The sequence below is a fragment of the Myotis yumanensis genome, unplaced genomic scaffold (assembly GCF_028538775.1).
Source record: "Myotis yumanensis isolate MYYU_CA2020_CCGP unplaced genomic scaffold, mMyoYum1.0.hap1 SCAF_16, whole genome shotgun sequence".
In the NCBI taxonomy this organism is placed as follows: domain Eukaryota; kingdom Metazoa; phylum Chordata; class Mammalia; order Chiroptera; family Vespertilionidae; genus Myotis; species Myotis yumanensis.
Window position 1 is genome coordinate 3,414,626 of NW_027223767.1, and position 24,817 is coordinate 3,439,442.

Genomic DNA, 24,817 nt, shown 5'->3' on the forward strand with positions numbered 1-24,817 from the left:
ACGTCACGGCCCTGCTCTTTGAGTGCGCTGGGCGCTGCGGGCGGGGCCGGCCGGGCTTGCCGGGCGCAGAGGACGCGGCGCGGGCATGTTCCGGCTCCTGGGCGCCGGCCTGGGCAGAGCCCTCCTGCGGGCCGCGGGGCGGCGGGGCCGGCGCTGCTGGGCGCACCTGTCCCCGGGGCCGGCAGGCGGCCGGGCGCCAGCGGTGGGGGTGCCGCCGCCCCGAGTCGCTCCGCAGGGCGGGGGCCCGGGCCTGCTGCCGCTGCTGGCAGGTGAGGGTCGCGGGCCCGGGCGCGCGGGGCCGGGAGCGCGGGGGCGTGGGCGGCGCTGACGCGGCGTCCCTTCCCGCAGCGCTCGCGTGGTTCTCGAGGCCCGCGGCGGCGGAGGAGCCGGGAGCGGGCGGGGCCGCCCCGGACGCCGAGGAGGACGACGCCGAGGCCGAGATCATCCGGTTGCTGAAGCGAGCCAAGGTGAGGGCCCTGCCGCGGCGCGCCCGACCCCGGGGCCGAAGACGGGATGGCGGCTCCGAGGTCAAGCGCCCGGAGTTGGACGGGGCGGGGCGAAGGCGGCGCTGGAGTCCGGCCCGGCTGTCGGTCTCCAAGGCTTTCCCGAGCCGCCGTCTCCGGCGCAGGTGCAGGTGCAAGGGGCACCGGGCGTCGCTCTTGGGGCAGGAATGAGCGGAAACGTCTTGTGGTTTTTGTCCGCGAACCAGCCCAGGTGGCCGGACGGGCAGAGAGTTTCTCACACGCAGTAACGGCCTGGGAGTGACGTTCAGTGGTGCCTCTGAGCGGGCCGGTCCTCTTTTCTACATTCGTCCTTCGCCGCTTTCCTTTCTATTTCCTGTCCCCCCAGGTTGCCTGCTCTTCTGTTGGGTCACCTGCCCCCCGATGCCCGCAGTGTCCAGGGTGGCATTTCCACGCCGCAGGGCGCCACCGACGCGCCCTCTGCACGGGGAGGCGCAGCCTGCCTCTCCGATGAACTGGCCGCAAACCAACCTGAATTTAAATTCCTCCCAACACATTTCCTTCACCGCCTTCTCTTTACTACCGTCAGTGCAGTTCTTTAGCCTGAAAACCTCAGTGATTCTGAAAACTTGAGGCGTCTTATCACCACCTCCCAATACACTTACAGTCCAGCTACAGTTCCTGTTGCCAACAGATAAAAAAATCAGCCCCTCTCCTTTGTCGCCTCTGCTATCACTGAGCCACATGGTGGCGCCGCCCTATCGCCCCTGCAGTCCATTCTCCAAGCAGCCAGAGTGACCTTAAGAAAGTAAGTCAGATCGTATCATCTTCTTGCCTAAAAACTTTGAATGACTTCCCACTGCATTTTTTTTTTTAAATCCTCACCTGAGGATATGTTTTCTTACAGATTTTAGAGAGAGGAAGAGAGAGAGAGAGTTGCCTCCCGTTCTCGACCCAACAGGGGTTTGAGCCCGCAACCTTTTTGGCGTACAGGACGACACTCCAACCAACTGAGCCACCTGGCTGGGGCTTTTCACTGCCTTTATGATTAAATTCAAATTTCTTGCCATGGCCTGCAAGACCCTACAAGATTGACACCACCTTAACCTTGCCCACCCACTTACAGTAATCCTCTGGTTCACCATCTTTCTTTCATATCTCTTTTCATTTCTTGAATGGTTCTTAAAGAACTGCTCTCTTTTGTCTGCAGGGCCTTTGCTCATTCCTTACTCTCTGTTTGGGTCATTTCCCCCCACAATTTCTTATTTGGGTGACTCTCTCATCCTTCTTCAGTTTAACCATCACTTACTTGGAAAGCTCTGGCCCCCATTTAGAGGACACCCTTATTGTTCTCTCCATTATTTTCTTTATAGGTCTTATCATTAGTTGTAATTAAGTTGTCCCACCCAATTTACAACCCCACCCAAGCTGTGAGCAGAAGCTTTTACATATGAATGGCCTGGCCTTTTGCAATCTAAAACCTAACAAACTGCAGCTGGGTCAAAAAGCCCCAGAGCTTCCAAAAGAAAGCCTGCATTGCTTCACAGCTGGGCCTCATCTGGGCACGTCCAAACCTCAAGCAAAGAGGAGGAATCTGCAGATCTCTCTGTAGCTCCTGCTGGGTGGCCTCAGGAAGTGGCTGACTTTGCACCTCCTTGTAGATCCAAGAGCCAGTGTACCCTACCCAGTGGTCAGGGTGAGACCATACCAGATTACAACTCTTCAGATCCATAATATTTGTTATACAGGTGTAGGGCAAGGAGCTTTCTTTTAAATCATGATGCAAACATTGCTCACATTCCTGCTGTCTGCATCTGTTGGCCAAGACTTGGTCATATGGCCATCCATTGTAGACATAATGCCTGGTGCGTTCAGTGAATATTTGATGAATGAATGGCTTCCTTCTATGTGTTGGGATGTACAGCCATATCCTCTTCTGTCTGGTAACACATCATCTGCTTTCTTTACATTTCATTTTCATGTTTTTCTCTTTTCAGTTGAGCATCATGAAAGATGAGCCAGAAGAGGCTGAGCTAATTTTGCATGAGGCACTTCGTCTTGCCATTCAGAGTGATAACAAGAAGGCCATCATTTACACTTATGATTTGGTAACTCATGTAACTAATCTCAGCCACTGATGAAGGGTGGATGCAAGAGAAGGGATGTTAGCACTACTGATTTATATTCCAGACCCTCTTGGTTTTTGTTTTACTAAGTTTTATTTTTTTTCTCTAATTTTTATTATCCTTGGGGTGTCACTTATAAGAAGTTTCGATCCCAGACTCAAAAGAAACAAATATCATTAACATTTGTTTTTTTTGAGGATAAGTGAATTTAGATTTGGATTGACATCCACAAAGCATATGCAACTATTTATTCTCATACCATTGCTGTGCTTTGCTTCTGATAGATTAGTGACGTATTTTTTTTCTCTGAACAATTTTTTAATTAGAGGATGAAAGCAAAAAGGAGTCATTAGCTTAAAAGTTTTAAAGTAAGAACACGGTGTTCTAAACTGAAAAACAATTTATAATTTATTTTCAGATGGCCAACTTAGCATTTATACGGGGTCAGCTTGAAAATGTAAGTAAGTAAATCACTTTGTAATATCTTGAATTTGTGAAGGATTGGCTTCAAGGGAACACTGTTAGTAAGGGTACAGGCTAAGCCACTGTAACAAAGAGACCCCAAAATAGAGTGATTCAAACAAGACGGAGGTGTATTTCTCTCTAGTGCATTAGTCCAGAGGTTGTTAATCACCAAAGGGGGCTTTGTACCTTTGTTCCATGAAGTGGTCTAGAAGCCCAGGTTTCTTCTTAGATAGGTCCCCATCTGCATAGATCAGCTGGCTCATCTCCAGTTTGCAGGAACGAAGGAGGAGAGGATGGAGGGCACGCAGCTTACTTAAAAAATATGAGTTAAAAATTGTTCACATTCCTTCTGCCTGTATCTTTTGACCAAAACTTTATCATATGATCATACCTAATTGCAAAGGAGGCTGACTTATGCAAAATTAAGGAGATTCTATAACTGAAAAGATGGAGAGGAGAGTGAATAGTAGGGAATAGTTTGCAGTCTCTGCCACAGTGGCTTGGGATTAGAAGTTAACTTCTAAAGTTTTCACTCATCACAGAATAGTTTTTAAGGTGCCCAGAGCATATGGGGTCCAGATTTTTAGTCTGTTTTCCCATCACAAGGATACTTTTCTCTGTATGTGAATGTGTGTGCATATTGTGTTTTATGAGGAATGATGCATCAGACTAGTACTTAGAATCCAGGGTCATCTAGATAGTGGCCCCAAATAAAACAAAAATCTTTTCCTTATGCTTTTAGGCAGAAAAACTTTTTAAAGCAACAATGAGTTACCTGCTTGGAGGGGGCATGCAACAGGTAAGAATATTGCCTAGGATTGGGCCCTAGCTGAAGTTGGTTTCAAAATAGTCTTGCTTCCTGAAAACACCCAGCTCCCAACATGTGCTTTGTGGGGCGGGGCGGGGAGGGGGTAGGTCCCTCCCTCTTCCCGGACTTGTGTGAAAACTGCCACTCTTTCACTCATGCAAAAGCATGGTAGCTGAGGAATTCACAGGTGCCTAATTCCTCCAGAAGGATAAAGACTGACGTTCAGGCCCAAGTCAATCTAGAGGTTGATCTGAAATAGTCCATGAGGAAGTTTTACTTGTCATGTATTTTCTTTTTCCCAATAGGAAGACAATGCAATAATTGAAATCTCTCTAAAGTTGGCCAGTATCTATGCTGCTCAGAATCGGTAAGTGTAGCCAGCCTCTAGGACTGTGGACAGAAAACTGTGATCCCGGGATGGTGTATAGTTTTCATTTACCTACTGGGTCTCCAGATCATCTGGGTCTTCACAAAATTGGGTGTCACATTCAGAGTGTTCCCTTCTTCATCATTGAAATCCTCAGCCTTTCCCAGTGTTGCCCCTGCTGTTTCAGTGACCCTGCTGAGTGAGGAATATAGCCCTCAGCCCTGGCTGCACAGAGACAAAGCTAATCAAGGGAAGCAACTTGAGTTGAGCTCTTTCTAGAAGAGAAGGAAGCAGTGCAAAAGCTGCTAGGGGTAATAAACTTTGAAGAAACCATTTTGCTGATATAAGTATTACCCAACCAGGAAGTTAGGTATAAGTTAAATGAGAGTTGCTATGGAGTGTCTTAGTGGCTGGTTTGGTTGGCAGTATTTTTAAAGCATCCAGAGATGGTCAGGTAGCTAGATTTTAGGAAGGGGAAATACCTAGGAGTAGAGAGACTTCTGGGTAAGTGGGACAGGAAGTTGATGCTCATTTAAAAGTATTAGATGAGTCTCGATCCTTAGAAAGAAGGAAATCTGCCAGCTACACAGAAAAGGCTTTAGAAAACCATTTGGGTGTGTCAGGAGCTGATGAGTGAGGGCCGGAGCCTTTCGTTCTCTCCAGATGGAGTTCAAAGAAGAAACACTTAGGGTGGAAGCAAAGAACTCCTCTAGAGCAGTGGTTCTCAACCTTCCTAATGACTCGACCCTTTAATGCAGTTCCTCATGTTGTGGTGACCCCCAACCATAAAATTATTTTCGTTGCTACTTCATAACTAATTTTGCTACTGTTATGAATCGTAATGTAAATATCTGATATGCAGGATGTAGTTTCATTGTTACAAATTGAACATAATTAAAGCATAGTGATTAATCACAAAAACAATATGTAATTATATATATGTTTTCTGATGGTCTTAGGTGACCCCTGTGAAAGGGTCATTATACCCCCAAAGGGGTCACGACCCACAGGTTGAGAACCGCTGCTCTAGAGAGTTATATTCTGGGAAGACCTAAGACAAGCTTTTCCTTAGATTTTAGTTGCTGCAGAAGTTGGGTACTAGAGATTTGGAATAACATCAAGTCTGGTGCTCATGGAGGCGAGGGGCCCTGCCACTGGTCCCTACTGACCCTTGTCACCAGGAACGGCTAGACGGGCAAGCACTTCTGAGGGTCTTTGACTCCCAGTCTTTTGTAAAGCTTGAAAGTGGTCGGTTCTGGGCAGCATTGCAGCTGGGTCAGTCTGCCTTGGAGGAGTAACAGGACTAGGAGTTGATGGGTGTGAACTCCTAGGGTAAGAAGCTCAGAGCTAATCACACTGGAAAGTAAGACAAATTCATGGTCTTATAGAGGTGAAACCTTGTGTAGGAGCCACTAATAATTAGTTTATAAATTACTCTGTACTCTCCGCAAAAGTGTTTTTTTGTTTTGTTTTATTAAGAAAAGTATGAGACCAGAAAATACAGTTAGATCCTGAGGCTTAGAGAGACTGACATTAGGAGGGAAGTCATTTTTGGACATTTTGCTCTGACTAGGAGCATCTTGTGGCCAGCCGCCCCTGCTCCATGTCCTGGCTGGATCCAAACCATGTCTGCCAGGGTTTGGGTCTGGGGAAGCTTCTGAACTGTGGGATCACCTGTTCTTCCTAGAGGAGAAGGGCTGAGCTTTCTAGTGCCACTTCCGGTAAGAAACTAGAGCCAGGACTGAGCTTCAGGATGGAGGAGTTTCTGTCATGTTTCTGTGCATCTCTTTACAGAAACCAGCAGTTGACCCTTGTTTACTCAGTCTGCTGCTGGGAGGACACCAGGGCTGGAGTGAGGCTAACTGCTTCCCAGTGCCACAGCTAGGGGTTCCATTTTGTGAAAGAAACTTTCATCAAAGACCTACAGGTGGGAAGACGTATAAAGTTATTCCAAAAATTGTAGGAGGTCATTAGTTAGACTCCTAGTACAGGGTGGCTTTTGCCTCCATTCATATTAGTATTACTTTGAGCAAAAAAGTGACTCAACTGTTCACACGAGATGATGAAAACTGCTGTTTATGTCAGTTATTAAAACCATGGCTGCATTCCTAGCTTTTTATGTCTTAAGTTACATTAAATGGGTGACTAGAAAAAAATATGTAACTTGAGAAATGGCTGATTGACATCCCTCAGAGATTTAAACAAAATTTCCCTTCCCATCTTCACACTTCCTTTATTGATAAAATTCAAACCCCAGCTGGGAAAATGAGGATAAAAGAGTTTGTGAAAAGGTGAATAGCCGATGCTGATCTTTGCTTTACAGACAGGAATTTGCTCTTGCTGGCTATGAATTCTGCATTTCAACTCTAGAGGAAAAAATTGAAAGAGAAAAGGAATTAGCAGAAGACATTTTGTCAGGTAGGGGAATCTGCCTTGTCTGGACATTGCGCAGAGGGCTTCATTCCTCATCTGTGGTAAAGGGCATCAGGGGAGGGAGTCATTCATTTGGGAAATTAAGTGGCTGTTTTTAAGATCTTGGCAGAGGATTTGGAATACAATATTTTGGTTCAATGACTTGACCACTGGTGTTTTTCTAACCCCTTGGTGACATGTTCATAATTTATTGGTTGTTTTTTATTATATATTAGAGATCTGGTGCCCTCTCACAATCCAGGACCCCCCCAGGGATATTGGAGAGCTGGTTTTGGCTCGAACCCTGTAGACCAGGCTGAGGGACCCCACCGGTACACAAATGCGTGCACTGGGCCTCTAGTATACATATAAGATCTTTGGTTAATCTCTTCCCACCCTCCCCTCCCCCTTCCCTCTGAGATTCATCAGTCTGTTCCATGTTTCCATGCCTGGGTTTCCGCTCCTGCGTTGAGCGTCTGTCCCCTGGTGGTCAGTGCGCGTCATAGCTACCGGCCAGTCGGCTGGTTGGCTGGTCACTTAGGCTTTTATATATATACTAGAGGCCCGGTGCACAAAAATTTGTGCACTCGGTGGTGGGGGGGAGTCCCTCAGCCCGGCCTGTGCCCTCTTGTAGTCTGGGACCCCACGGGGGATGACCACCTACTGGCTTAGGCCTGCTCCCTGAGGGATTGGGCCTAAGATGGCAATCAGACATCCCTCTGGCAGCCTGGCAGCCCTCGGGGGATGTCCACTTGCTAGCGGGGAGCAGACCTAAGCTGCAGTCAGACATCCTTAGTGCTGCTGAGGAGGCAGGAGAGGCTCCCACCACCACCGCTGTACTGGCACCATCAGCCTGGCTTGTGGCTGAGCAGAGCTCCTCCCATGTGGGAGTGCACTGACCACCAGAGTGCAGCTCCTGCATTGAGCATCTGCCCCCTGGTGGTCAGTGTGTGTCATAGTGACCAGTCATTCTCAGTCTTTCTGCTGTTAGGGTCAGTTTGCATATTACCTTTTTACTATATAGGATAGAGGCCTGGTGCACGGGTGGGGGCTGGCTGGTTTGCCCTGAAGGGTGTTCCGGATCAGGGTGGGGGCCCCTCAGGGGTGCCTGGCCAGCCTGGGTGAGGGGCTGAGGGCCGTTTTCAGTCTGGCCACACCCTCTTCAGGGTGGGGGTCCCCACTGGGGTGCCTGGCCAGCCTGGGTGAGGGGCTGAGGGCCGTTTTCAGGCTGGCCGGCGACTGAAGCTCTCAGCCTCTCCTTTTTTCTTTTTATTCTGGGATTTATTTACCTTCTATAATTGAAACTTCATTGCTGTCACTGGAGCTGAGAGCTGGGTCCAGCTCTGAGGCTGTGGCTGGCTGAAAGCAGGTATCTGGGGTTTGTTTAGCTTCTATAATTGAAACATTGTTGCCATCCTGCTCACTCCAGCTCTGAGGCTGCAGCCAGCTGAAAGCAGGTATCTGGGGTTTGTTTAGCTTCTATAATTGAAACTTTGTTGCTTTTGGAGCTTAGAGCCGGGCCGCTTAGAGCCGGGCTGCAACAGGCGGGGAACCTTGGCTTCCTCCATCACTGGAGCAAGCAAGCCTCCTGCTTGCTTTAGCTGTGTGGCTGCCGGCCGCCATCTTGGTTGGCGGTTAATTTGCATATCACCCTGATTAGCCAATGGGAAGTGTAGCGAAGGTATGGTCAATTACCCTTTTTGTCTTTTATTAGATAGGATATACATAACCTCTGGAAAATTGAAGAGCAGAAAGGGAAGGCTCAGCTTCTAGTCACAATGCAATTAATTACCTTTTGGTCCCAGATACACACCAACTTATGAAAGATAAAGAGCAGCTCATGATTTTGCAGTTCATCCTCAGTATGGAGGGAAGAGCAAGTTAAGCTAGCAATAGAACAGGGTGGGAAGGAAGCTCTGTGGCTTTGAACGATTCGGGTTGAAGCATTAGCAAGATGTTTGAGATACAGCCTAAGTATCCCTTGTCTCTAAAGCCCAAGTGTGCCTGGAAGAGTTGTCTGCTCAGTTGTCTTCCAGTTCTCTCCTCGACGTAACTACTGAGGCACTCATTCCTTGTCTTACCCCCTGTACTTGCTAGTAGTTCTAACCTGGTGATCACTGTCTCCTATTGCAAACACTTTATTCTCTTGGCTTCTGGGACACCTCCCTAGTCACTTGCCTTTCCATTTGCCACTGCTAAAGTTAGCAGCCCTCAGGGCTATCTTTGACCCTCACACCCTAGGAGATAACATTTAAGTCCTATCATGTTAATGTCATCTTCAGCCCCAACTTGCACATGAACTACCTACTCATGGGTAAGGTTGTGTATCTGACATCTTGAATGATGGTCATCTCACATTTAACATGTCTGAAATGGGCCTCTCTTTTTAAAAAATTTAAATTGTGTGTTCACCACCCCCCAAGTCAAGTCTCCTTCCATTACAATTTATCCCTCTATACCAAGCATGTCAATCTCGTGGCCCACAGGCTGCATGCAGCCCACAATGAATATTTTTGTGTCCCAGCCAATATAACAGTATGTAAGAAACGTTTTAATAAAAATTTCGTAACTTAATTTTTACAATATTCTGTTATACATAATTATTAATAACTAGCTGTACCCGGCCATGCGTTGCTGTGGCTCAGTCTGGTTAAATGGAAAAGAAAGAAAAGAGAAAGCGCACGTTTCTAATATGTTTAATTTCACAATGCTTGTGGGTATACAATATTTTTTGTTGTTCCATTGTCTGTGCAGATACAGAGATTGTCTGGTTTGCCGACTCTGGAACATGCAACATATAATTGTCCATGTGAAAAGCAATCCGTGTCTAGATGTAAACTGCACAATTCTAAAGTTGCCCCTGAGCTTTGTTGATGGTGATTGCAAACGCCAATCGAATTGGGAATTGCAATCTCTTAAATTGAAATGGCATATCCGTTGGAATCATAGGAATGTGAGGAATGAGGACATCTTCACCTTTGAAAGGTCCTGTCAAGATTGTTGCTTCTATGACGTTGCTCATTAATTTTTTTACTGCAAGCAAGCTGCGTGCCGTTGCAAAGCTTTGGCTGGTTGATATTTCGCAACATGATAATTGGCACGCCGATTTTCAATTGCAGTACGTGCGGTGGCATCTCTTGCAGATCGAGTGAATTCAAAAATTCTGTTGGATCATTAACCGCTTCATCTGCTTCCACAACAGTGTCGATGGACTTGTACGTGACTGCCTCGCTTTGAATGTTAGACTGAATGATATTGTTAAGTTCGTAGACGTCTTTGTTCTTGGCCGCAAGAATAGCTCGTTCACTCGGCCAATCGTGATTCTTATAATTGGTTTGAATATCGGGAAATACTTTTTCAACCAATTCTTCTTTTGACGACACTAAATTGCAGAAGTTATGAGGCAGTGAAATTCGTCCTGAGGTCAGATCAACCGGCACCTTTCCGTTACGAATTTCCATGCAATTGATGTGAGAATATCTCAGCTGATCAGTCGTTTTGCAGCTGGACACGCATATTTGTAGTTAATTTTATCTACAATTTATAATTGTAAACAGAAACATTGAAATGGCATCGTAAAATATTTAGTATAGCGTGTGTTGCTTTTAGGTCCAACAGATGGCGCTGTTTTTCAAAAACATGTTTTTTACCTGTCACAGGTGTGACATCTATATAATAGTAGGTATATAGGTATATAAAAACGCGCGTATTTGAATGCAACGTTGTGTCAAGATTTCAAAGCAATCGGTGAAGAACTTTCAGAGATTTAAGATTTTGAACAAACGAACATTTACATTTTTATTTATATAGATGAACTACAACGTTCGCTAATGACTGATTACGATAATCAGGTTGCATTCATTTCCCTTAACACGCCTTATGCACAGGCGCATCATTTCTCTCCACTAATGCTAGCAGCGAATATTTTAGCAGCCGATTACCCTGTCATTAGTCTTGGACTGGCTTGTTTGGTGTGTGCAACAGGAACTATTTCACTTTTGGAGAATAAGAAAAATAGATTTATTTGTGTTACACTTAATAATTTGTGCAGTTATTCAACGTCTGGTAAGTTAATGTTCAAGAAAAAATGTTTAGTTTTTATTAAAATGTTCTATTATTTTATGTTAACGATTACTCATTTATTTCAGCCCTTTGTATTCAGCATGTCTCTATTGAAATAAACCTACATTTCTATGAAAATTGAAGGTTTTTTTTGCAGCCCACATAAACTTAAACCTTGTTTATTTGGCCTGTGTTAGCTTTTGAGTTTGACATGCTTGCTCTATACCCTCTTTTACCTCCCTCCCTCCCTCCCTCTCTCCCCTCAGGAAATCACCATGCTGTTGTCTATGAGTTTTTTGTTTCTTTTTTTAAATTTATCCCTTCATCTTCTCACCCATCCCTGCACCACCCCATCCCCTCCGACAGCTGTCAGTCTATTCTCTGTCTATGAGTCTATCTCTATATTGTTTGCTACTTTGTGCATTAGATTCCACAAATGAGTGAAATCATAAGGTGCTTGTCCTTCTGACTAGAGGCCCAGTGCATGAAATTTGTGCACGGATAGGGTCCCTAGCAGCTGCCAGCTACCTGCTGGGGCCTCTCTCCCCCAACTGCGGGCTGCCGGCTGGGGCCTTCCTTTGTTCCGCACCGCCCCCTGGTGGTCAGCACATGTCATAGCGAGCGATCAAACTCCCGAGGGGACACTTTGCATATTAGGCTTTTATATATATAGATATATAGATAGATTGATTTTGAGAGAGAGAGAGAGAGACAGAGAGAGAGAGAACTATCAATGTGAGAAACATTAGTTACCTCCCATATGTGCCCTGGCCAAGAATCAGACCCAGAACCCTCTAGTATACAGGACAATGTTCCAACCAGCTGAATCACCCAGCCAGGAAACATTATTCTTTTTTTTTTTTTTAGTTTTATTCATTTCAAATGGGCCGGATTCGGCCCGCAGGCTGTAGTTTGCCCACGGCTGTTCTAGGGGCTGCCTGCATTCTCTGGCACGTGGCCCCTTCCTCCACATTTATTTTTTTTTATTTTTTATTTTTTATTTTATTTTTTTTAATAGTTTAATAATTTTTATTTCTTAAAGTATTACAAAGAGTATTACATATGTCTCCTTTTTTCCCCCCCTTGACATTCCCCCGGCCCCTACCCCCCGCCCCCCCCCCCCCCCGCCCCGTGTCTTGTGTCCATTGGTTAATCTTATATGCATGCATATAAGTCCTTCAGTTGGTCTCTTAATCCCCCCCCCCCCAACCCTCCCCAGGCTTCCCACTGTAGTTTAACATTCTGTTCAATGTTGCTCTGCCTCTGTATCTACCCCTGTTCATCAGTCTATACTGGTCCCCTTTATTTGTCCCAACCTCACTGGAGTAGTCTCAACCTCACCAGGGCCGTCTGAGCCTCACCAGGGCCGTTTCAACCTCACCGGGGCCGTCCCTACCTCACCGGGGCCGTTTCAACCTGACCGGGGTTGTCCCTACCACACCGGGGCCGTTTCAACCTGACCGGGGTTGTCCCTACCACACCGGGGCCGTTTTGACCTGACTGGGGTCGTCCCTACCTCACGGGGGCCGTTTCAACCTCACCGGGGTCGTCCCTACCACACCGGGGCCGTTTCAACCTGACCGGGGTTGTCCCTACCTCAGGGGGCCGTTTCAACCTCACCGGGGTCGTCCCTACCTCACGGGGGCCGTTTCAACCTCACCGGGGCCGTCCCTACCTCACGGGGGCTGTTTCAACCTCACCGGGGCCGTCCCTACCTCACAGGGGCCGAGGAAACTATTCTTAATCTTATTTTTTTCTAAAGGAATATATCCCCACTCAGTTTTGAACAAAGCAAATCCACTATCAAATTTATATGCTTTTTATTGGCGTGACTAACTCTATCAAGAATAGATAACTTCAGATCATATAAAAATTTGGTCTAGAACTGTGTTTAATAGTTTTACCTCAAATCGGAAAACAAAATGAAGTGCTTTGGTTAGTTAATAAAATGGTTTTACCCAAGCAAAACAAAACAAAACAAAAACACAACTTGGTCTAGGATACTCATTTTGTTCCTCATAATGTATCTATGTAATTAATGAAGGATCATAAAAAATTAAGTGAAAACAGTAGATTATGAAACATTATAGTTAGGAGGAGCATCATTTTCTAATATAGGTAGATTAAATATAGGTGTAAAGTAAGGGCTGAATGATACCCTTATTCTATAATAATGACAGTGATTATTCCTGGTTTGGTAGAATTATAGGAGATTTTTATATTTCTAAAAAACAAAATTATTTCTTGATTTATTTTAAGAATCTGTTGACTTACAGAGAAGTGGTAATTTAGTGCAAACTTTTTTAACAGGTTTTAAAATTTATTTTAAATACATTTTTTATTGATTTCAGAGAGGAAGAAAGATAGAAACATCAGTGATGAGAGAGAATCATTGATTGGCCCCCTTCTGGACACCCCCTACTGGGGGTGGATCCTGCAAACCGGGCTCTATGAATGGAACTGTGACCTTTTGTTCATAGGTCAGTGCTCAACCACTGAGCTATGCCGGCCAGGCTTAGTGCAGTATTTTTTATTATTTAGAACACATAAATACTGCTAGTTGCTGGTCCAACTAACATGATTACATCATTACATTTTCTTTTTTCTACAAGTGGTTGTTTCCTCTGAAGTCGGTAGCTAACTGGATTTTTTTTGTTGGTTGTTTTTTATGCACGTGACAGATTCTCTTTAGCGTAGTACTTGGTCTCTTTCACTCCTCAGCTTCTCTGGGGGCCTAGGGCCTTGGTCGGCAAACTGCAGCTCGCGAGCCACATGCGGCTTTTTGGCCCCTTGAGTGTGGCTCTTCCTAAGCCTTAGGAGTACCCTAATTAAGTTAACAGTGTACCTACCTATACAGTTTAACTTTAAAAAATTTGGCTCTCAAAAGAAATTTCAATCGTTGTACTGTTGATATTTGACTCTGTTGACTAATGAGTTTGCCGACCACTGGCTAGGCCACAGTGGATTGCTGGGTCACTGGCTCCTTTTTTTTAAAAAAATATATTTTATTGATTTCAGAGAGGAAGGGAGAGGGAGAAAGATATAGAAACATCAATGATGAGAGAGAATCATTGATTGGCTGCCTCCTGCACACCCCCTACTGGGGATTGAGCCTGCAACCCGGGCTTGTGCCCTTGACCAGAATCGAATCTGGAACCCTTCGATCCAAAGGCTGACTCTCTATCCACTGAACCAAACTGGCTAGGGCGTGGCTCCTTTCTTCCCCTGTTGGTGTGTATAGAGTTAGGAGTTGTTGGGTTTTTTGTTTTAATGAAAAGAAATGTGAATACTTACCTGGCAGGGGAGATACCATGATCAGGAAGGTGGTTTTCCCAGGGCGAGGCTTATCCATTGCACTCCGGATGTGCTGACCCCTGTGATTTCCTCAAATGTGGGAAACTCGACTGCTTAATTTGTGGTAGTGGGGGACTGCGTTCGTGCTCTCCCCACACACAAAAAAAAATAAAATAAAAAAGTGAAACTATTATTTGTGTAATTTAAAGAATAATGATGCAGCATTAACAGTACCTGTGAAGACCTGTGTGTGCCTGGCCCCAATCCGAGATCCTGCTCTCCTGAATCTTTACCATTCATTCCCGTTTCTTTAGTTTTACTTCTGTACAGAAGATAACTGAGGTGTTTATTTTGAAAATTTACATAATTGAATTACACAGTATGACTTATAACAGTCTTTAATCTTTTGGGGATTAGACCTGAATTCATTTATGTTTATTTTCCTTGCTTTTGTTAATTTTTAATAAAGATTGAGTAGTTGTTCTATGCCAGTTATTGTTTCAGGGTTTGCATAGAGGCAAGTGAGAAAAAAGTCCCTGCTTTTTTAGAGCTTAATGCTTAGAAAGATATTTTTCAGCTTTGAAATCAGATACTCACCCATCTTTCCTTCTGATTTTTTTCTTCATTTCTAAACAGTTTTAACATTTAATTTTTTAATATATGTGCAATTTATTTTGGTGTGAAGTTGTTAACTACTTCCTTAGAGATAATCTATCATCATTATGTACTTATGTATTAATAAGTATATGCTTGGCTTTCTTTTGGGGTTTTCCATTCAGGTTTATTCATCTGATGAAACTTATAACAGTATATAGTGTTTGAAATATAGTGATATGGTAATTCAGATCTCAAAAATGCTACTTTTGCAAAATTTCCCCCCATTTTATTTTCAGTTTTTACATAAATTTTAGATATTTTCACATGAATTTGAGATCATTTTGTCAAGACCCCAAAGTGCTTTGAGACTGAATTATTAGATTTCTATTATATTTATAAGTTGGGGGAGTTTGCCTTCTGAATAAATAAATTACCGTTTGACTGCGAATAGCAGAAAATTTCAACTTAATTAAGTTAAAACAGTAAGGACACATACCTTATGTATCTGGCAGTTCAGCAGAAGGGGCAGGCTGTTGGTTAGTTTATAAATGTATGGCTCTCTAACAGCCTGCAGGATAAGGTTCCTTGCGTCCCTCCTCACGGCCCTTCTCAGCCCGCTGGCCCTCTCTTCATTCGTGCTCCCCTTGTGGTTGGAAAGTGACTGACTATACCAGGTCTCAGGAATCTCATCCAGAAAAGGCAACGTCCAGAGGAAAGGAGACTTCTTTGTTTCTCTTAGAATGAGGTAATTTTTTCTAAAAGTCTACACATAGATTTATCCTTACTTCTCATTGGCTGGGAGTGGGTTACAGGGCATTTCTAACCCATGCTGTGGCAAGAGAAAGGAATTACCACATGGGCAAAAGCTGACCAGGATCCCTTCCGAACAGATGGGAGTCCCCTCTGCTCGAAAGGAGACACACTGCAGCGGTGCTGGGAGGACTCTCCTACACTCTGCAAAACCCAGGCCTCCCGTTGAGGCAGTCTCCCGTTGAGGAATGTGATGTCTCTTGCTTACAGATTTACTCACGTAGATGTGATAGTTATTTTATGACATTTGATTCCAAGTGGATACTTGACCAAACTTTTTGTTTTCAGTTAATAGTCACCCTATTTCCAGATATGTAATTATACATTTGGGAAATCATGATAACTGTTTCCTTTTAGATATACTTCTGTGTACCACCCCCTCCCTCACCCCCATTAAGTTCAGTCATCGGCTGCAGCTGCAGGACCACATTGAATAATAGTGGTGATGGACAACTTTGTCTAATTTGGTGCCAACTGTATGAACAGATTTATTATTATACTAAGGCCCAGTGCACGGATTTGTGCACTGGTGGGGGAGCGTGGCCTGTAGGAATCAGCCCGCTGTGGGAGTGCCGTCAGCTGAGCAGCTGTGGACCCACCCTCTGAGAGGCTGCTCCTGCTATGTGAGCACCGCTCATCCCAGTCAGCTGAGCAAGGCTTCCACTGTGGGAGCGCACTGACCACCAGGGGGCAGCTCCTGCATTGAGCGTCTGCCCCCTGGTGGTCAGTGTGCGTTATAGCTACAGGTCAACTGGTCATTCTGGTTGTTCTGCCGCTTGGTTGCTGTCGTTTTTTATATATAGACTAGAGGCCCGGTGCACAAAAATTTGTGCACTCGGGGGGAGGGGAGGGGGCATCCCTCAGCCCGGCCTGTGCCCTCTCGCAGTCTGGGACCCCTCGGGAGATAACGACCTGCTGGCTTAGGCCTGCTCCTGGGTGGCAGAGGGCAGGCCCAATCCCTAGGTGCAGCCCCTGGTCGGGCTCAGAGCAGGGCTGATTGGGGAGTTGGGGCGCCGCCCCCTGTCATGCACAGAGCAGGGTGGATTGGGAGGTTGCGATGCCACCCTCAGTCACACTCAGGGTAGGGCTGATTGGGGGTTGGGGCACCGCCCCCTATCACACTCAAGGCAGGGTCGATGGGGAGGTTGCGGCGCCACCCCCTGTGACGCACAGAGCAGGGCCCATCAGGGGGTTGGGGCTCCGTACCCTGCAGGGCCAATCAGGGGGTTGGGGCACTGCCCCCTGTCACTCACAGAGCAGGGCCCATCAGGGGGGTTGGGGTTCCGTACCCTGTCACGCACAGAGCAGGGCCAATCAGGGGGTTGGGGAGCTCCCCCCTGTCATGCACAGAGCAGGGCCGATCAGGGGGTTGAGGAGCTCCCCCCTGTCACTCACAGAGTAGGGCCGATAGGGGAGATGGGGCACCGCCCCCTGTCACACACACAGCAGGGCGGATCAGGGGGTTGGGGCGCCGCCACTCTCACACTCAGGGCAGGGCCGATGGAGAGGTTATGGCTCTACCCTGTCACACACAGAGCAGGACCTGTGGGGGAGGGGGGGGTTGGGGCGCCGCACCCTGTCACACACAGAGCTGTAGGGCGATCAGGGGGTTTGGGCACTGCCCCCTGTCACGCTGATCCTGGTGCTGGGAGGCATATTACCCTTTTACTATATAGGATAGAGGCCTGGGGGCCGGCTGGTTTGCCCTGAAGGGTGTCCTGGATCAGGGTGGGGGTCCCCACTAGGGTGCCTGGCCAGCCTGGATGAGGGGATGATGGCTGTTTGCAGCTGGTCTCACACCCTTCAGGGTGGGGGGTCCCCACTGAGGTGCCAGTCTGGGTGAGGGGCTGAGGGCTGCTTTCAGGCAGGCAGTTGACTGAAGCTCCCAACCGCTCCTTTTTTTTTTTTTTTTTTATTCTGGGCCAACTTTAGCTCTGGCTCTAGCTCTGAGGCCTTGGCTGCTGAAAGCAGGTATCTGGTTTGTTTGCCGTTCTATAATCGAAACAATGTATAACTCCAGCTCTGAGATCCCGGCTGGCTGAAAGCTGGTTTCTGGGTTTTGTTTAGCTTCTATATTTGTTACAATGTTTCTTAGAGTTGCAGCTCAGAGGCCGGCAAGTCAGGCGGGGAACGTTGAAGTCTGCAGTCACTGGAGCAAGCAAGCCTCATGTTCGCTTCCAGCTGCCTGGCTGCCGGCCGCCATCTTGGCTGACAGTTAATTTGCATAAGGATATGCTGATTAGCCAATGGGAAGGGTAGCAGTCGTACGCTAATTACCATGTTTCTCTTTTATTAGTGTAGATATCTAGAGCAAACCAGGCTTTCTAGTAATTGGTTAATTGTTCGGTATACTGCTGGATATTTTTCCTAGAAGAAACTTCCTTATGAAATTATATTTTGAAAGCATAATTTATCATATTCTCTATGTACCTGGAACCTATTCCTTTCCCAGTTCTTATTTTTATGGAGTTATTTCTTTTTAAGAGATATTTTTCCATTGATTCCTTCCTCTTCCTTTTCTTGGGCTGAAAGTTTCATTCATTTTTTAAATAATCAAACATTTCTGGAAAGTGGCATATTTACTTTTATGAGTGCTTGAAGTCTGAAACTTGAGTTTGAAATCTGGCTCTGCTACTTATTTGACTATAGACAAGTTATTTAACTTTTCCTTTTCAATGAAGTAAGAATAATAGTAGAACCTACCTTTTGGAGTTGTTACAGGAATTATATGCTCTAGGACTGTGACTAGTATTCATTAAATACTATGTAAGAGTTGCTGGAATGTTGTGTTAATATAATTTATTAAATGGTTTTCCTTCTCTATATTATGTTTACCAGTCTCAGTTTATGCAGCAGCATCCTGATTACTTTTTTCTGTTTCTCCTTGTCAATTTTGTTGATCTTTGCAAAAAGAGCCAGCTTGTGTTTTCATTTTCTCTGTTGTTTCTCTATTTCATTACTTTCCACTCTAATCTTTATTATGTCTCCTGCTTGCTTTCATTTTATTTTGCTCTTTTTCTAGTTTATTAGGTGGAAGATTAGGTTATTGGTTTAAGATCTTTCTAATATAGACATGTGCAGCTATAAATTTCCCTCTGTTGCTTTAGATGCATCACATAGATTTTGGTATGTTGTGTTTTCGTTTTCATTTCTCAAAATATTTTCTTACTTTTCTTGTGATTTTTCTTTTCTTTGATTCCCAGGATATTTTGGAGTATGTTGATTAATTTCCATATATTTGTGAAGTCCTCAAATTTTCTTCTGTTGTTGATTTCTAAGTTCATTCTGTTGTGGTCAGAGAACATGCTTTGTAAGATTTCAGTCCTTTTATTGAGACTTATAGCCTAATAGTTTTTTCCTGAAGAATGTTGCATGTGCATTTGGGAGGAAAGTGTATTCCCTTGTTGTTGGATGGGGTGTGCTATATATCTGTTAAGTCTAGTTAGTTTATAGTTTGTCCAAATCTTCTTGCTGATTTTGTTTAGTTCTACACAAAATTTTTGTTCTTGTGATTTTTTTTCTTTATCCATATATCTTTGTTGTTTAAGCAGCCCTAGATACTAGTATATCTTCACTGAAGATATACGCTGAGTGGCCAGATTATTATGACCATCTGACGTTTGTAGGCAAATTAGCTATAATTTCCTGCTGAAGTTGCTAGAGGGCCAGATCATTATAAACGTCTGAATAGCACAACATACCTAAGTATCGTTGCTGATCAACTTCATCCTATCATGTTGATGGTGTATGCCAATGGAGATGGCTTCTTCCAACAAGACAAAGTGCCATGCCACGGTGCTCATATTGTGCAGGAGTGGTTTCAAGAACATGAGGGAGACTTTACCTTGCTTAGGTGGCCCCCACAATCACCAGATCTCAATCCCATTGAGCATTTGTGGGACGAAGTTAAAACAGCCATCAGGCAGCTAGTTCCACAACCATCAAATCTCACAGAACTGGACAGTGCTATTCATCAGGCATGGTGTCAGATTCCTCGCATCACCTTTCAACATCTCGAGTCAATGCCAAGAAGAATCGCCGCAGTATTGAAGGCAAAAGGTGGCCCAAGGAAGTACTGATGGGTTGGTCATAATAATCTGGCCACTCAGTGTATATCTTCATTATCCCTTCATCAGAAAAAATGATTTTTTGTCCCATTTGTCACAAATTTTCATTTTACATTGTTGACTATATTTTACTCTTTTAACTTTTTCTGAGTCATTTGTTATGTCTTTTATAGAAGGTTATGTTTAGACTTTTTAAAAACCTAATCTGAGTATTGTCTTGTGATAATCTTAAAACTTACTTAAATTAATATTAAAAGTGATATTTGGTCTGATTTTTGTAGTTAAAAATATTTTCCCTCTTTTTTTTGTTTTGTCTGTTAATCCTCACCCGAGGATAGTTTTCCATTGATTTTTAGAGAGAGAGAGAAACATCGATGTGGGAGACACATTTATTGGTTGCCTCTCACAAATGCCCCAACCGCGCTGGGGATTGAGCCTGCAACTGAGCCTGCAACCGAGACACACACCCTTGACCTGAATCGAATCTGGGATCCTTCCGTCTGCGGGCCAGCCCTCTGTCCACTGAGCCAAACCGGCGAGGCAAATGCTTTTCATTTTTATTTCTTTTGTTTTCAGGTTGCTACTATAGGGACTTTTTCCTCACTAAACTCCATTTATATTTTGAAAAGAAGGTATATACATGGTTTTTCAGTTCTCTTAGAGGTAACCTAAAAATTTCAAGACATATTTGACTCTGAAAAAACAATTTGTTTACAGTTTCTTTTCTAAGGTGAGTACAATTTAACATTCTTCTACTTTTCCCTTTGCCCACGTATTTTTTCTCTAACCTAGAATTTTAGACTAGGATTTATTACAGAGAATCCTGAAGCCAACTTACTTGCCTCCTTCTGTAGACAACCTGTTTTCTCCTGCCTGGTTGCTTTGTAGGAGTCAGAAGTTTTATTAGCATACTAGAGGCCCAATGCATTAAAATTCGTGCAAGAGTAGGCCTTCCTTCCGCTGGCTGCCGGCACCGGCTTCCCTCTGGCACCCTGGACCCGGCCTTCCCACTTCCGGCTGCCAGCAGGCAACCAGGACCCGGGGTGTTTCCCTCCTCCAGCTGCCGGCTGGAACCTGGGACCTGGGCTGGCTTCCCTCCAGCCCCGGCTTCATCAGGAAGGTTGTCCGGAAGACGTCCGGTCTAATTAGCATATTACCCTTTTATTATTATAGATTATAGAAGGTTAGGGGGTTCATTTTCTTTTTTAATGAATTTTTCCTGGTCTGTGGGGAACCTCCATTTTTAAGATCCAGTTCTCTCGAGCTTCTGTAATATATTTTTTATTATTGCACAGTTCTACTTTCTGAGTCTTTTATTCAGGAATGTCATTTACTTGTATATTGGCCTCTCTTCTCTGTCCTTTTATATCTACCCTCGACTGTCTCAGTTTTGTCTGTGTTTTGGGAATTTCTCTAGTTGTTCTATGTTACTAACATATTCAGAAAAGTTGGTTCTGTGCTTTCCTTCTTCCAGTGTATTTTTTTTTTTTAAAGATTTCAAGCAAAAATAATGTGTAGAGACTTTAACCAATGCTTGTACACATTTACCTTCAGCTTTGTTGCGTCTAGTAGAGTAAGTACAGTATTTTACTATATGTGCTTCAGAACTTTACGTTGGTAAGTTTAAATCCCTGTGTACTCCTGTTCAACATAACTCCTACCCTGATTTTGGTTTTGGTCTTTATCATTCTTATGCCTGTTTATTGCACTGTAGATATCATGTAAATAATGGGGCTAATGTGTCTTTAAATTTTATAGGAATGGAATACTGTACAGTTTCTTTTTTCACTCATCATTATGTTGTTGAGAGTTATCCATGTTGATACTTAGAGCAGCAGAGTGGTGACTTCTAAGTAAGCCCACTGGCATGGGTAGTGAGGGATGAGGTGAGCCTTTCTTTCCATTCTTGCAGTGACACAGGCTAGAGGCGGCCCTAATCGGTTCATGCACTGCAACTGTGGCATAGGACTCCATCATGTGAATATACTCCAGTTCTCCTGTTGATGGATATGTAGGTTCTACATGTTTTGCGGTGGAAAATAATATCTCTTTAAACATTCTTGAACCTTTGTCTCTGGGCACATGTGCAAGATATTCCCCTGGGGTATGGACCTGGGAGTAGAATTGCTGGGGTACATTACTAGTTATTACCAAATTGCTTATTGTTATGGTTTTACCTGTTTACATTTTCATTAGCAATGTGCTAGCATTCTTGTAAATTCTATATTTTTATTGTTGGACTTAACATTTTTTTTTATCTGGTGGGTATGATAGGGAATGTTACTGTGGCTTCAATGTGTTTCTCTGATTACTAATGAGATACAGAATATCTTTTCTTTTCAAGGATTTTTTTGAACATTCAAATTCCTGTGATAATTGTCTCCGTATCCTTTGCTTATTTTTTAAAAGCGTTGTCTTTTTTGTTACTTTATCCTCACCCGAGGGTATGTTTATTGATTTTAGAGGAAGGAAGGGACAGAAACATCAATATGAGAGAGAAACATCAATTGGCTGCCTCCTTTGCACTCACTGTTTGGGAATCAAACCCACAGTCATTTGGTATGCGGAATGATGCTTCAGTCGAGCCACCCGCCTGGACGGGTTGTATTTTTCTTAATGATTGAGCATTTTTTATGTATGTGATCATCTTATATCTGTAGGTTGCATAGCTCTTTGTGGCCTTGTCTTTTCACATATGACATTTGACAGAGCGATTAACATTTGTTTTTAAAAATTGATTTGAGAGAGATTAAGAAATGAATTTGCAGTTCCCCTTATTCAAGCATTCTTTGGTTGATTCTTATATATGCCCTGACTGGGGATGGAACCTGCAACCTTGGCATGTCAGACAACATTCTAACCAACTGAGCTAACAGCCAGGGCCCATAATAGAATCTTTTGATATTTTCCTTTATAGTTTGTGCTTTTTGTATCTTTAGTAAAAAATCCTTCACTCTTCTAAGGTCAGAAAGATTGTCTCTTCTAAATATTTGGCTTCCCATTTAGTCTTTAATTTACCTGGAGTTTGTTTCTTAATGTGGTATGAGGGGCAGTATAATTTTTTCCCCCTCATGGACAGGTTTTGGCTCAGGACTGCTTTATTAGTCAGTCCATCCTTTTCTTACGGAGTTGTAATGACAGCTCTATATTGAGTTATCATAGATCAATGGAGTGACAGTGTTGTTTAATTCTGTAATTAACATTAATTTTGTGTTATTATATCCTTTCCATATGTAGTTCAGTACCTTTATTATTTTTAATGCTTTCTTTTTATTTGTCCATTCATTCAACCAGTCAGTCAAGAAATAGTTAACTGAATACCTGCTACATGCTGGACACATTATTAGGCACTGAGATACAGCCATTAAAACAGTCACTGCCTCCTACAGCTAAATTTCTAGTGGAGGAAAAACACATAATCAACACTATCCAGTAAATTGATAACATATCCAAAGATGAAGTGCTACGTAGATGTCATTTGAAGGAATGTGTATAGTGAGTATACTGTTTTATAGAGGGGTCAGGAAAGGCCTAATTGGTAAGAAATCTGAAGAATGAGAGGGAATAAGTCAGCTGGCAGTCTCTAGGGAAGAGAATTCCAGGCAAAGGAGGGACAGGTGCAGGGCTCGGAGGTGGCGCACACTCGACATACAAGTAGTTTAAACCGACTGAGTTTATAGTCTGGGATTAAGTATGTAAAATCTTAAGGGTGAGGCCTCTGTTTTATTGTCTGCTGATTCTCATTTTTGATCAGACAGAACTGTCCTCTGGATTTGTGTTCTCCAGTCCTATGTGGCACTTGGTGTTTAAGATTTTCCAGACATCATGTAGTCAGTTCTGTAATGTATCAACAGGTGCTGTATCATCGCAGCCTTTATTGTTATTCTTCAAAAAATGGATCTTTAAATTTGGTCTCTGAGTTTCCATCTCATGAGTCTGATGTTCTCTGGTTTCTTACTTAATACATTGCTTTCTTTGCAGCTTAAAACTCTTTCATTGGCCCTAGACTTTCTTTGTTGTTAACTCATTCTACTTTGAGTTTTATCTTCACATGTATCTGCTAAATATTAGTTTCAAACACTTAATCAGTGTGTGGACTCAAACTTATTTAAAAAGTGGGAAAAAGTTTGTCATTTAATTGGACATTGCGAGGTTGTGATTTATAGGAAATACATATATGGTCATTCGGATGACCAAATATATATTTCTCACATATACTTATGTGGTTTGTACAGTTCCTGGCTCTCAGCTCCCAAACCCTCAGAATTTCCTAAGTGTTGAGAGGGAAAAAAAAAAAGAAACAAAGAAAAAGAAGAGTGAGCAAAGTGTCTTTTGTTATGTTAATGAGGCATTTTTGGAAGTCCCTGAGAATGGGGGCTGGTTGCCAGTGGGAGCCAATCATATGGTTAGAGGGTTGGAACTTTCACTCTCACCTCCTGACCTCCAGGAAGGGAAAAGAGGCCAGTGGTCAATGATTTAATGCAGTGATTCCCAAAGTGGGTGCTACCGCCCCCTGGTGGGCGCTGCAGCGATCCAGGGGGGCGGTGATGGCCACAGGTGCATTTGTTTTAACTTTTTTTGTATTACCTTTCTATTCTGAGTTCAATAAATAGTTTCATAATTTCAAACTTCAATGTTTATAATTTACACCTTTCTTTACTATGTTTTACGAAAAAGGTAGAAACATTAATACATATATCTTTGTTTAATTGCTATTAAAATTTAAAAAGAATTAATTTCCAGGGGGCGCTGAGTAATATTTTTTCTGGAAAGGGGGCGGTAGGCCAAATAAGTTTGGGAACCACTGATTTAATGTCATACCTATGGAATGAAGCCTACATAAACCCGAAAGGATGGAGTTTGGAGCGCTTCTGGTTTGAACTTGTGGAGGTGCTGGTTTGAACTTGTGGAGGTGCTGGGACAGTGGTGTACCTAGGGAGGGCGTGGAAGCTTCACACCCCTTTCTATGTGCCTTGCCCAATGCTGCTTCGTCTGGCTGTGCCTGAATTATATCCTTTTATAATAACCAGTAATCTAGTGAGTAAGATGTTTCTCTGAGTTCTGTGAGCTGCTCTAGCAAATTAATTAAACCCAAGGAGGGGGTCCCGGGGCCCTCTGACTTATAGCCAGTCAGAGGTACAGACAACCACCCGGACTTGCAATTGGCATCCTGAGTTGGAAGGGTAGTTAGATAATTCCAGTTTGTAGGTACTCTGTCAGAGGCCCAGGTTACAACCAAGCCCAGGTGACACATTGTCTCTCTCTCTCTGAAATTGGGTCCAGGAAACAATGTACATGTTAATCTACCAGAATTGTCAGGCCAGGAGTACTTCAGTGTCATGAAACAC

At 43.9% G+C, this 24,817-nt stretch overlaps 1 protein-coding gene and 1 non-coding gene across 3 annotated transcripts in view; both read left to right on the forward strand.

Moving 5' to 3' along the window:
* Window positions 1-44: 44 nt before the first annotated feature.
* The window catches only part of TTC19 (tetratricopeptide repeat domain 19), a 29,068-nt gene continuing 4,295 nt past the window's right edge, over window positions 45-24,817 (forward strand). The window contains exons 1-7 of one of the 2 annotated variants that reach the window (XM_070393248.1): window positions 45-269; window positions 349-467; window positions 2,459-2,569; window positions 3,006-3,044; window positions 3,795-3,851; window positions 4,166-4,227; window positions 6,551-6,645. In XM_070393248.1, coding sequence (XP_070249349.1) covers window positions 86-269; window positions 349-467; window positions 2,459-2,569; window positions 3,006-3,044; window positions 3,795-3,851; window positions 4,166-4,227; window positions 6,551-6,645 — 667 coding nt within the window. In that variant the 5' untranslated portion in view covers window positions 45-85. Of the gene's footprint in view, window positions 270-348; window positions 468-900; window positions 1,270-2,458; window positions 2,570-3,005; window positions 3,045-3,794; window positions 3,852-4,165; window positions 4,228-6,550; window positions 6,646-24,817 lie in introns of those variants that run through there. The other variant, XM_070393250.1, reaches the window with a different exon arrangement.
* LOC138995233 (U1 spliceosomal RNA) lies at window positions 13,988-14,151 on the forward strand. The gene has a single exon (XR_011468563.1). It is a non-coding gene; the product is annotated as a U1 spliceosomal RNA (small nuclear RNA).